This window comes from Cetorhinus maximus, chromosome 3 (assembly GCF_964194155.1).
Source record: "Cetorhinus maximus chromosome 3, sCetMax3.hap1.1, whole genome shotgun sequence".
NCBI lineage: Eukaryota > Metazoa > Chordata > Chondrichthyes > Lamniformes > Cetorhinidae > Cetorhinus > Cetorhinus maximus.
The window spans coordinates 182,818,777-182,832,679 of NC_135881.1; the positions used below are offsets into that span (position 1 = coordinate 182,818,777).

A 13,903-nucleotide genomic window follows, 5' to 3' on the forward strand; every position below is an offset into this window, starting at 1 on the left:
AAGAGGATTCAATGTTTACTATTCCTGTTTACAAGGTATCCAGGAAAGATAGCGGGGGAAAGTAAAAAAAGGAGGGGTAGCAGTTTTGATTACGGAAAATATTACAATACTAGAAGGTGAATGTCCTTGAGAGCATCCATTTGGCTGGGCTGAAGAAAAAATAAAGGAGCTATTATGATATTTAGTCTATTTTATCGGCCACCAAATAGTGGGAAGGAGACAGAGAAGCAGATTTACAAGGAAATTATTGAGAGGTACAAGAATGGTAGAGTATTGATAATGGAAGACTTTAACTCAATATTGAATGTGACAGTGACTGTGTTAAGGACAGAGAAGGGGCGGAATTAAGTCCATTCAGAAGAATTTTCTTCAACTCTATATTTCCTGTCCAATGAGGAGGGAGTCATTGCTAGTCTTGGGGGATGAAGTAGGTCAAGTGAAAATTGTCATAGCGGGGAGCATCTCAGGGATAGTGATCATAGTACCATAAGGTTTGGATTAACTGTGAAGATGGTCAGGAGCAAACTAAAATAAAAATACTTAAATGGAAGAGGCTAACTGAGGACCCTGGGTGAAGGAAGCTCAAAGCCTATAAGGCAGAAATATAACAGAACAAAAAGAGATGTTTTGGGTGCAACCTAGGTACATTTCCATAAGGGGAAAAGGAGAGACAACCAAAGCCAGAGTTATCTAGTTGATGAATAAATTAGAGTGTAGGAGGAAGCAGAAAAAGAGGGTGAATGGCAGATGTCAGCTTGATATTGCAAGAGAGAATCAGGCTGAATATAAAAAATACAGAGCAGGAATGAAAAAGAAAATGAGAGGCAAAGAGGCAGTATGAGAATCGATCAGTGGCTAACATAAAAGGAGATCCTAAGGTCTTCTGTAGGCATATTAACAGTAAAAGGTTTGCCAGAGGAGCACTTAGGAACCAAATGAAGATCTGTTCATCAAGGCAGAAGGCATGGCTGAGATACTAATTTAAGTATTTTGCATCAGTGTTTACCAAAGAAGAGGATTTTGCCAAAACTATGGGAAACAAAGAGGTTGTCAGGATAATGGATGATATAAAAATAGATAGAAAGAAGTTTCTAGAAAGGCTGGCGTTGCTTAAAGAGGATAAGTCACCCAGCCTTGTTGGGATGCATCCTAAGTTGCTGAAGGAAGTAAGGGTAGCAGTTGCGAAAGTACTGGTCACAGTCTTCCAGTCCTCCTTAGCTATGGGACTGATGCCAGAGGACTGGAGAATTGCAAATATTACACCCTTGTTCAAAAAGGAGAGAAGGATAATCCCTGCAATTACAGGCCTGTAAGCTTAATGTCAGTAGAGGGAAAGCTTTTGGAAACAAATATCTAGAGAAAATTAACAACCACTTGGACAAGCATGGACTAATAAAGGAGAGCCAGCGCAGTTCTGTTAAGGGAAAATTTCAATTGACTAACCTCATTGAGTTTTTTGATAAGGTAGCAAAGACGGTGGATGAGGGCAGTGCAGTTGATGTTGTGTATATCAACTTTCAAAAGCTGTCTGGTGAAATAGCACATAATAGTCTTGTTAGCAATAGTAACGCCCATGGGATAAAAGGGGAATTGCCAGCATGGTTACAAAATTAGTTAAGGGATAGAAAACAGATTTGTGATGAATGGTTATTTTTCAGACTGGAGGAATGTATATGTCAATGTCTTATCAATTACATTGTTAAGGTTATGGGAAACAGGGTGATGGGTATTTGACACTGTGTGAGCGGGAGGAGAGCTGTGAGACTGAACAAGTCAATAAACTCTCTCAATCAGGAAAAGTTCCGTGTCTTGGTTTTGGCTTCACCAACTGGTTTGGATCCTGTTAACAGTGTACAGTGGTATTCTCTACAGTTCAGTAATAAGCCCACTGCTGATTTTGATATACATTGGTGACTTTGGCTTGGGGGGTACATGGCACAATTTTGAAATGTGCAGATGACATGAAACTTGAAGGTGTAGTGCACAGTGTAGAAGATGGTGATAGACTTCAAGGGACATAGACAGGCTGATGGAATGGCCAGACACGTGGCAGCTGCAGTTCAATGCAAAATAGTGTGAGGTGGTACAAATTGGTGGGAAGAATGAGGAGGGTCAGTATAAACTAAAGGAATACTTTTAAAGTGGGTACAATATCTGTGCGACCTGGTTGGTGATTGTGCCCAAATCTTTGAAGGTTGCAGGACAGGATAACGTAGCAGCTAATAAAGTATATGGAACTCAGGGTTTTATAAATAGAGACATTGGGCGGAATCTTAACATAATGATCTACCCACGACAGATGGAAAGCCCATGGCAGGGCAAGAACCCGTTTGTAATTGAACCGGGCTCTGCCGTGGCTCTTTACCTCAGCCATGGCATTAGCATTCCGCTTCTGGGTTTCCCAACCAAATGGAGAGGGCAGGCAGGTGATGCGCCACATCTGTCAAAGGAAGAATTTTGAGTTCAAGGGAATCTCAGCAGGAGTGAAAGAGCAGGATCTTCGTGGTTCCATGGAGGCTTGTTTGAAGGCAGACTGGAAGGAAAGTGGGACTGGAAGGCACAGGTCGATGGGCCAGTGGAAGCGGCAAGCGCTACCCGGCTGACAGCAATAGGTAGCCAATCTGAATGATTAAGTGTCTAATTGTGGGATCCTTTAGCAGTGGACGGGCCTTCTGCTGAGGCCAACGCGTGGCAGTGCCTGGAGGCACCCTTCCCACCATTAGATGCACAGGGATTAACAGGCCATAGATGCAGTTTCCCCTCCATGGGGATGACCTGGCTGTGGCCACAGTCTATTTTAACAAAGTTGTCTTCAGTGGACACCCCAAGATGGAGGCACTTTCATGCTCCCCATCCTTCAGAGGTAGTGCCCACCTCTGCCAGTGGGGCTACTGTCCATCCAAGGTTGCAGGCTCTCTGATTGGGCCTGCAGTCTCTGGAACTCACCTGCTTACCTTAAATGGACAGCAGACAGAGAGGCAGCCAATTAGGAAGCTGCCTCATGGAAGATTGCGCTGCCGGGCAAGCTGGACTAGACGTTAATTTCTGATGCTTCAGCAAGCACATGAATGGAAAAGAGACTTGGGAAGGCTACCCCTGTGTCTGACTATTGCCTGGAGATTCTGCTGCAAAATCTGAGGAACTGTAGTGAGTTGTTGGCCTGTCAAACCAAGAAGGCGTGGATGGAAGTGGCTGAGGAAGTGAGCAGCAGGAGGGTGGTGCCTCCAACCTGGAGACAGTGCACCAAGAGGATCCGTGGCCTCAAGAGTGCAGGAAAGGTAAGTAGCATAACACTTCCAGGTACCAACCCGCATGCTCTGACTTGCCCAGCTTTCTGCTGAACTACTCTCCTCAGACCAACACACTTTGCAGCTCCAATCATTCCTCAATCTCTCCAGACACCTCCCCACATCTCCACCTGAACAGCCAGCAGACACACTCACCCTCATCTTTGTGCCCTGTCTCCCATGTCTCACAGTCAGTTTCCATAAATGTTATCCTCCCCTCCTCTCTGCACGTAAGTCTCTGCTTTCTCTCCTTACGGGAGATGAGAGCACGCAACATCGGGGAGAGGCAGCAACCCAACGTAGGGTATGGGGGTGGGGGGAGGAGCATGGTGGGGGAGGTTACCCCTCTAATGACAGTCACCTTGACTGCCACTGGCAGTGTGTGCCCACCTGATCCACTGGAAAGGGGATCTTGATCCCAGAGGTTGTAGATGTCAGCAATGACCTGCCGTGAAAACCTGAGCCTCCTGAGGCACTGGTGTTCATTCATGTTGTGAGAGCTGATCGGCTGTTTATTGACCTGTGCACTGGCTGTTAAAACCAGGTATCTGGTTAAGTTCTGAGTTGAGGATTTAAGTATTGAAATTACTTTCTCAACAGCTCCACATGGGTTCCATGCTTTTCAGGGCTTTATTCCCCTACCCGCAGCCAAACTCACAGAATCTTGACAATTGACAATCTGCCCATACAGTACATAAGGCAGGACGTTACACTAAACTGATATAAAACAGTAGTTCAGCTCCAGCTGGAATATAGGGTGGAGGCTTGTGCCCTCCCCTGTAGCGAGTTTGGTGGCGTGGGCCATTTAATTGGGTGGGACAGTGGCAGGCGGGGACCCCACCACCTTCCCACCTCCACACAGATTAAGTCTGGAGAGGGAAGGCCCGGTGGACAACCTTCCCATCCTGCCGCCAATTCAGGCCCTTAACTGGGCAATTATTGTCCACTTAAGGGCCTCATTCCATCGGGCGTGTGGGGAGGGGGTCCACATGCAGGGAGCACAACAGGCAAACCTTGGCATGCTTGTTTGTGGGCTCCCACGGGGGTGGGGGTTCCCTTATTCAAAGACATTCGGTGCCTGATCGAGGGGCCCGGCACTGAACGGACAACCACCCTCCCCCACCCTTCCCTGTGACCCCCTTCCCATGACCGTCTTCTCCATCATTTACCTGTGCCTGGAGGGTCCCTCCATGATCCAAGCCTCGGTGGATGCTGTACCGGCAGCAGCCACCACCTTCCCAGTGGCACTGCTGACTATAGACGAGCTGCTGGCCTCTGATTGGCCGGCAGCTCCTTGTGAGCAGGATGTGTGCCCCTGGGGTTCCCTGATCCAGGGGAAGACCCACCGTTGTGCTGTCAAGTGCCTGAGTGGCACAAGGTGAAGTGGGCCTTCCTGAAAAAGAGGCAACATGGGGGTCTTGTCAGCTCTCCAGCCAACAGCTGAGACCCACATTGACTCCACCAGATTCCACCCATTATGTCCAATACTGGGTGCCACACTTTAGGAAAGTTATGAATGTTTTGGAGAGGATGCAGAAGAGATTTGCTAGAATGATTCCAGGAATAAGGGACTTCAGTTACCTGAATAGACCGGAGAAGCTGCTTTTTTCTCCTAAGAGGAGATTTGATAATGCTGTTTGAAATCATGAAAAGTTTAAATAGTGTAAATAAAGCAAAAATGTTTCCAGTAGCTGAAAGGTTGATAGCCAGATGGCATAGATTTAAGGGGATTGACAAAAGAACCAGGTGCAACATGAGGTAAGATGTTTTTTACACAAGTGTTTAGGATTTGGAATGGGCTGCCTGATACGGTGGTGGACAGAAGTTCAATATCAGCTTTCAAAAGGGAATTGGATAAATATCTGAAAGAGAAAAGAAAGAGGTATAGGGAAAGAGCAGGGAAGTGAAACTAACTGGATTGCTCTTTGAAAGAGCTAACGCAGATTTGATAGGCCAAATGGCCTCCCTCTACGCTGTACTGTTCTCATTCTCTGCTTCTCTGAAAGTCATGAGCATACATTTTGCACAATTGTGATTTGATTTTTTTTTGGAGATTAATTTTAAAAATTGAAGAACCACTGAAGGGGTAGGGTTAGGTGTTAGGTTTCGGGTTAGGTTTTGCCTCTCATTCAGGATAGGTGCAGCACACTCCTACACAATAGGCATGCACAATGGTGTCATCTGGGCATTAACCTGGGTTCGGCGACTGGTTCTGAACATGGGACACAGCCAGCCACTGGCAATCATCATCTACCTTTGTGAAAAGCATTTGAGATGTGAAGAATCTAGCAGACTGAGAAATTGTTGAAGGTATAAAGAGGTTATGCTTTGGTCTTAAGCAGGAGTGTTAATTGGCCAATGGCAACTCGGCAGTCTCCATCCAATTTTCTCTTCCGTTGACTTCAATCGGGGTATACAGATTTGTCATGATCCATTTTCCATTGCCCAAGATGAATTTACACACCTGCTAGAAGTGTAGGACAATAATCTGTGCTGTTGGATGCATGTGTAATTTACACAATTAACCACATTAGTATCTGGTCAGCAATAAATCCCCGGCATTGATAAGTGTTTCTGGGCTGGGAATACAATGCAAATCCCTAATGGTGTGTTTAGGAGGTTCGTCGTTCTCAGGTTCCCTGTCATTGCTGTCAATAACACAGCACTTTTACTTCCAAGACAGGTGCAGACAAGATCTGATCCTGCCTAAATTAATTTACCACCTCCTCCTCTTTTGCATCACTTTTGGAGATTACCGTGCCCTCCCCTGTGGGATTTTGCTGATTGCCAATGGGTATTTGTCTTGGCATTCTACATGGCTTGCGGCCAAGCTGAGGGGGTGGGGGAAGAAATTCTTGAAGGAAGAGAGGAACAGGAGTAGGCCATCCGGTCCGTCAAGTTTGTTCTAGCAGCCAATTAGATTGTGACTAATCTGTATCTTACCTCCAGTCATACACCTACATTCTGTAACCCTTAGTACCCTTGCCTAACAAAAATCCATCAACCTCAGTTTTTACATTTTCACTACCTTTTGTGTAAAGAAGTGCTACCTGTTATCACCCCAAACAGCCCAGCTCTAATTTTGCCCACTTGTTCTGGACTCCCCGACCCGAGGAAATAGTTTCTCTCTCCACTCTCAAACCTTTTAATTTTCTTCAAAGACTTCAATTTTATACCACATGACACTGGGTACCTCCATCAGGTTGCGACAAGCCTGCTTCGAAAACCATAATGCACATATGCAAATCAGTTGGGTAATCATTTGTTAACATTTTAAATTCCTTCTCGCAGTTTGACTAAAGGGGAAGGCATCATTCTGCTGAATTGCCCTACAATATAAAGTCTGAAGTAAGGGAGATTTGTGAGTCATTTATTTGTATCCCCGGGGATACGATTTAATGTGATAGTGTAAAACAGATGATAGAGAATCAGCAGACGATTTTACATCTCTTCCCATTGAATGAAAATAAAACTTGTGAGATGTGAAATGGTCTGCCGACTCGCTATTGCCCATTCTACACATTCGCACAGTCAAAAATCTATCCCCTTGTCTCATTTTATGCTTTGGATCCTGCTGATTGGTGGTAGACATTTCGGACCGAGGCAGTTTTCCAAGTTCACTTTGCAGAAGGTGCTGACAAGGTGCCTCCTCACTGCAGTTCCCCCCGTACAATAAGTCCTGGCAGCAAGTGAGGCTTCCTTGCCCCCGCAAAAACCCTCCTCCACCCTCTCCACCATCAATGTTTACCCAGAAAATCAGCCTGTCAGTGCAGAAGTGTCCCCTTTCATGAATTAACTTGGTTCTTCTGCTGACCACACTTCAAATGCACCTCATTGACTGAGGAGACGCAATGCGCTGTCTAAATACAAGTCTTTCTTCCCATTTCCTTCTATGGCTTACAACGTGAAGGTATTTGTTGTAAGCACCAGAGTTTTCGGCAGGGTCCTAATCCTTGCCCTGGCCCTAACTGTCCAAAAAGTACAGCAGCTCCCATCCCAGCATTTATGATGCCAGAACAGGACATGTTGCCACTTCATTCTGAAATGGAGACCCCCTGGTACAAAGACAGGGGGAACCTTGCTGGCGCAAATGGGTAGTCTTGATTTGAATCCATTAAAGAAACATTTATCTGTCAGTTAAAAAATCAGAATTAAACATTAAGAACTTTAAGGTGCCTTGGGGGTTGTGGGGTTGGTGACTATTTTGATATAATAGAGGAGCCAACCAACTTTTCACTGAGAACCTCGGCATTGCCAGAATAATTTGTTTGGCCATAAGCTGCTCTGTACATTTGTAAACTGCACCCAAGTTCAGGAGCATAAAACACAGAGAAAGTCCACCAGACAATCTTTGGTTTGATCTAATAAATGTCTGTGCATGACTCAACTTCCAACTGACAGAAAAATGTTTCTTTAATGGATTCAAATCAAGGCTACCCATTTGCACCAGCTAGGTTCCCCCTGTCTTTGTACCAGGGGTCTCCATTTCAGAATCAAGTGACAACATGTCCTGTTCTGGCATCATAAATGCTGGGATGGGAGCTGCTGTACTTTTTGGACAGATAGAGACAGGGCAAGGAATAGGATCCTGCCAAGAACTCTGGTGCTTACAACAAATACCTTCACGTTGTAAGCCATAGAAGGGAATGGGAAGAAAGACTTGTATTTAGACAGCGCTTTGCGTCACCTCAGTCAATGAGGTGCAATTGAAGTGTGGTCACTGTCGTAATGTAGCAAACACGGCAATCTGTCTGTGCACAGTAAGGCCCTACGAGCAGAAATGAGATAATGGCTAGAAAATCTGTCTTAGTAATGTTTGATGGATAAATACGGGCTAGGGCACCAGGCAAATTATCTCTGCAGTTCTTTGCAATAGTGCCATGGGATATTTGACGTCAACCTGAGAGAGCAGACAGGCCCTTGGTTTAATGTTTGATCCCAAAAACAGCACTTTCAACAGTGCAGCTTTCCCTTAGCGCTGCACTGGAGTGGCGACCTAGATTATGTACTCAAGTCTCTGGAGTGCGACTTGAAGCCATGACCTTCTGGCTCAGAGGTGAGAGTGTCACCACTAACCCACAAGTCACACCTGAGAGTCAATTGACTTGTGCCATGTAAAAAAAACAGATATTTGGTATCGGGCTTATGTTTAGGAAGTTCCAACCCACTCTCGTTCAATATCTAGGGTGGAGCTCTGCTCCCTCGTTTTAGCCATTGTACCAATGACTGAGTATCTCAAATTCTCACTACAGTTTCAGTCATTTCTACACTGGTGCTCTTGCCTATCAACTGCAGATTCACCCTCATTAGCCCTATGCTTTGAAGGAGAGTAGCAGTTCAACATTTTGCCTCTTGTCGTGGAGAGTAAATATATAGATCTTCAAGCTACAACTACTGAATAAAATCAATCATACACTACATTAACCTTTAAAAACCATTTGATGAGTCTTATTTATTTCAACCTTAATTAAAAATATCAGCTTGCTAGATAACAAATGTAAAGGTGACAGATTCATACTAACTTGGTGTGTCAACTTCATTCCTATTTTCCTCTGCAAAAACATTCCTTGACATTTTCACTCATGCCAGTCCTGCCAGCCAAAGTGTTAACGTGGTTTCTAACTTGTGCTATGGTGTTTTACACACAGGCATTCACCGAAGGTGGTGAAGGCAGCATCCCAAGTCCTGAACAGTATGTGGCAATATCGAGATCTGAGGAGCCTCTACAAGAAGGTAAGGCATTTTGTTCTTCACTTTCCTATTCTCCTCCTCTTCATGTTGAGACCATTTTCAGCATTGATAAAGTATCTCAACTTGGGCACAAATTTGCAGACAGCAAAAATTAGAGGGTGTCGTTGACATTGCAAGGATTTTAAGTGACTTAATGAGAACATAGATGGGTGGCAGGAAATACTCAGCAGGTCAGGCAGTGTCTGTGGAAAGAGAAACAGAGGGTGAAATTTAGTGCCCCTCCAGGAGGTGGGAGAGCCATTTGATGGGGACCCTGCCACTTCCTGCCTCGCCCCGCCTCCTCCACCATCCCCCCACAACTGATCAAGTTCAGGACAGGAAGGGCAGAGGGTGACCTTCCCTCCCAGAGACAATTTAAGACCCTTAAGTAGGGCCTCCTGCCACTGGTAGTCAACCAGTGGAGGCAGAGAATTCTTCATGAGGGTAAACCGCCCAGCAAACCCTGTTAGGGTTTGTCCGTGGCACCGTAGAGGTGGCCCATTCTCAAACACTCTGTGTTTGATAGAGGGATCCAATGTGGGGGAGAAAGGCCATCCCCCTATCCTCACCTTGCCAGCGACCCACATCCCATCCACATTCACCTCTACGTGGGGATCCAATGGCAATCTTCAAGGTAGGCCCAAGTGTAGCACTGTCATTGGCCGCCAGTACTGATGGCGCTGCAGTACTGGAGAGCAGCCGGCCAGCCCTACTGGAGGCTTGATTGCTCGATTGGTAGGCCTGACACTGTCCAGGTCAGTAAACAAAAACAGAATTACCTGGAAAAACTCAGCAGGTCTGGCAGCATCGGCGGAGAAGAAAAGAGTTGACGTTTCGAGTCCTCATGACCCTTCAGCAGAAGTGTTCTGCTGAAGGGTCATGAGGACTCGAAACGTCAACTCTTTTCTTCTCCGCCGATGCTGCCAGACCTGCTGAGTTTTTCCAGGTAATTCTGTTTTTGTTTTGGATTTCCAGCATCCGCAGTAGTTTTTGTTTTTATCTCTGTCCAGGTCAGTGCCTGATTGCCTGGTATTGAGTCAGGCCTCCCGGAGAGAAGCGACACAGGGTTCCCACCGGTTCTCCAACCAGTCACACGTATTAAATTCCTCCCAGAATTAACGTTTCAGATCGGTGACCTTTCATTAGGACTGAATTATTAATTCTGTTTCTCTCTCCAAAGAGGTTGCCTGAGTATTTCCAGCATTTTCTGTTTTTATTTCAGATTTCCAGCACCTGCAGTATTTTGCTTTTTTAGATGTGTTGCGGAATGGACAGATAGAGATTGGGTGTAATTTTCAGAAAGAGCTTGCATTTATATTGTGACTTTTATGATCTTTTTAAAGCTGATGAAGTACTTTTATCTTCCTAATTGCCCTGAATATTTATCTTAATTTTCACCTCTCCCAGGAGATTACATGACTCCGGTGGTAGGGGAGTGTCTGTATTGTGATGCAGAAGACATCACAACTTTATGGGCAAGCTGGGTGGGTCAGTGGGCCTTTTCCTAATCGCCATTTCCATTTGTTTGTCCGAAGTGTATTCACTTTTGTTATGTATAATCAAGAAAAATGTGAGATAGTAAATTTGGGGATGAAGAATAAGGAGAGAAAATATAAACTAAATGGAGTGGAGAACCAATGAGACTTAGCCCGGATTTTTGCTCCTGGGCCGGGTGCACAGGGTTGGAACGTTTCCCGGCTCCGCAAACCGAAACTGGGAAAAAGGGGCACAGAAGGTCGGACTTTTGTACCGGGGTGGGGAGGGGGGGGCCTCCACCCCTGGATCGGGAGCGGCCGCTGCCAGGTACGGAGGTGGGCTGGGTGGAAGGCCCAGTGATTCAGAGACCCAGGGTAATGCTCTGGGGGACCCAGGTTCGAATCCTGCCACAGCAGATGGTGGAATTTGAATTCAATAAAAATCTGGAATTAAAAGCCTAATGATGACCTTGTTGATTGTTGTAAAAACCCATCTGGTTCACTAATGTCCTTTAGGGAAGGAAATTGGCACAAGTTCAAGTTATTGAGAAAAATGAACAGAACAAAAAACAGCTCTCCAGCCTTCACCCCTCACATTCCCCCCCACACACTCTCCATGCCCCATTCATTACAATCCATGCCACCTCGTGCCCTCCACCCGCTCCCTATGGCTCCTCATACCCCCATGGCCCTCTATTGTGGGAATAGCATTTCTTGATTGAATTTATCCTCTCACAATAGAGCTGTTCAAATTTGTATCATTTTTAAAAAAACTTTCTTTGCTATGTTGAAGAGTCCTAGTTTCTCTCAACCCTCTAAGGGGAAGAAGAATGGGACAAACTGCCTGAACCACTCAGACAGTTGGCACAAGTGTGATGGCCCTAATGTTGGAAAATTCTACGATTCCTAATGTATCCCAGCAGCACCCAGTGCTTTATATTTAAGCGTGATAGTAAAAAAATTAACGTATCAATTGCTTGTGTATCTTTTTGATGACATGAATCAGCATGAAAGATGTCAGCTTTCAGTGATGCCGACATTCAGAACAAGGGCAGGATTCTGGAAGGGCTGTAACAGCCAATCCCAACAATCCCACAAGCACTTCTCCATGTACAGGCTGCTTGCCTGATTGCCAAACTTTGTAAGTCGGTCCATTGCCACTGAATTGATGACATGCCCAGAAGCGAAGGCAGTTGAAATGTCTTTATTGGTAATGGGAACAATTCATTTAGAGCCTCGGGGTAAAAGCTGCAAAAACCACCGGCTTAACTGGGAACATAGACAAACACTGATTGATTTCAGCAGATCCGCTTGCAGGCAAAAATAAAAATGTCTTTTTTTTGCAATATTTGTCCTTCTTGTTTCTCACTCTTTAATACTTCCCATCAGCTATTCTCTGCCTTTCTGTTCGTCTCCTGCTCTTTCCCTCTTAAAGGCTTCCAACCAATTTCTTTCATTATTGTCATTGTAGCTGTGGCAGAAAATTTCACTTTCTCTCTGCATCCATCACTGACTATTTTTCTCCCTGTTTCTGTAAGCTCCTTCTCCCCTCTATCTTATTTGTGTTAAACCCTCCCTGCGCTATGCTTGCTCTTTTGCAGATTTACTCTGTGTACCCAGTGTATTTTCAGTGCATGAGTTTTAAACTTTCACTGTAACCTGTGTGACTGCAATGTATTCAGTATACCGCCATGAGTTGCAGAGCTATGGTGTGCCTGGCCAGCCATATCAGTCTCCATGCTACAACTGATTAAAGACAGGTAGTAATTGTATTCTTTGTGTAAAATATCAGTAGATCTGCCTGACAGGGAATTAATTTAACGTTCATCTGAAAAGCAGCACCCCGACAGTGCAGCCCTCTCTCAGTACCGCAGTGGTGTTTTAGCCTCGATTATGTGCTCAAACCTGTGGAGTGGGGCTTGAACCCACAGCTTCTAGCTCAGAGGTGGGACTGCTTTGACTGAATCATGGCTGACATACATAGGATAGATAGGGGAATGAATTAATTGTGGACCAGCTCTGGCTCCTAATAGGAAAAAAGCCTCTAAATTTGGCTTCCATTACTCTTATTTTACCACGTGTATTGACTGGATTCCCTGGAGCATATTTGTGCTGTTCAGTGCTGCAGAATCCCAGTGGGAGTGTCTGTGATTCACAGTCTTGTGGAGATAAGCAACGCACAAAAAGGAAGAAAGGACTTCACTGAAACGTGTGTCGAATCTTGAAGTTTAAAAAAAAAACGAGCAGTGTAATTTGTTTTGCATTGTGAGCTCCATAAGCGTTCTGGAAATGGCGATGTATGGAGGCAAGTTTCACCGATTCCCCTGAGTGCGGAGTCAGACCTGAAATTTGCACGGGTTGCCGTGGGTAAGTCCATAGCTAATTCTGTTCAAAAGAAAAATCTCACAGTGATATTAATAGCGCCCTCTCCCCATTCAAAAGAAAAGTCTCAAAGGAGGAGTAGAGAAGATGGATCTGCACGAATTTGGTGAGGGAGAAGACAGTCCTCTGACCTCTTAACTGTGCCCAATTTTCAACACCTGACCACTGATGGTTATGCCTTCAGCTGCCTGGACCCTAAGCTCTGGAATCCCCTCCCTAAACCTCTCCATCTCTCTTTCCTCCTTTAAGATCTCCTTTAAACCTAACTCTTTAACCAAGTTTTTGGTCACCTGTCTGAATGTTTCCTCCTTTGCCTCGATGCTAGTTTTTAACCTATTATACTCCTGTGAAGCGCCTTAGGACATTTCTTTCTATTGTTGTAGAATCATTCAGGTAACCATTTAGCTGCTTGCCTGGCTCACCTGACTAACACTCCCACTGACTGACACCAGTATTAGTGGCTTTCAATAGCTGTCACATTAGGGATTACCAGCTCTGGTTGGATGTCTTCCTGGTGGTCTTATCACATGACCTCTCACTTCCATCCACATTACCCAGGGAAACAGCCGTTTCTTTTCTTTCCCATTTTTAATGCACTTTATAACAATTAAACAGAAATGCTCAAAAAGAATTTCAAAAAAGACACGCAATTTCACTGAGACAAGGGTAAGACAAGGAGGGAAAGGGGTAAGGAAATGGATCATTTGGTGTACTTTAAAAAGAACTTCCCAATTAATACCCTCATCGTCATTTTTTTAAATGGTGACAATATTCACTACAATCTGGCGTCTTAAATCGTACAGCAAGGAGTCTAGCATTCATCAAGGTATCCAGTCAGTGTTCACAAGCTGTGCAGTGTAAGGTCACATGCTGTAGAGCATATACCGAAAGTTGAGCGGCACAGACCCTTTCTGCCACCTGGTGGTGAAGCTGAGTAATACAGATTGCAACTGAATTACCAGGACAATGGCGATCAAGTAAATTTCAAAACAAAAAGCTAAAAGCTACTGCGGATGCTGGAAATCCAAA

The 13,903-nt window shown here is 45.0% G+C and overlaps 1 protein-coding gene across 7 annotated transcripts in view; it reads left to right on the forward strand.

Annotated features, from left to right (window-relative positions):
- LOC144679077 (catenin delta-2-like) overlaps positions 1-13,903 on the forward strand; it is a 1,449,546-nt gene that overhangs the window by 1,392,539 nt on the left and 43,104 nt on the right. For 6 of the 7 annotated variants that reach the window (XM_078539356.1, XM_078539354.1, XM_078539355.1 and 3 more), the window contains one exon: positions 8,936-9,020. In XM_078539356.1, the coding sequence (XP_078395482.1) occupies positions 8,936-9,020 (85 nt within the window). Of the gene's footprint in view, positions 1-8,935; positions 9,021-11,498; positions 11,629-13,903 lie in introns of those variants that run through there. The other variant, XM_078539360.1, reaches the window with a different exon arrangement.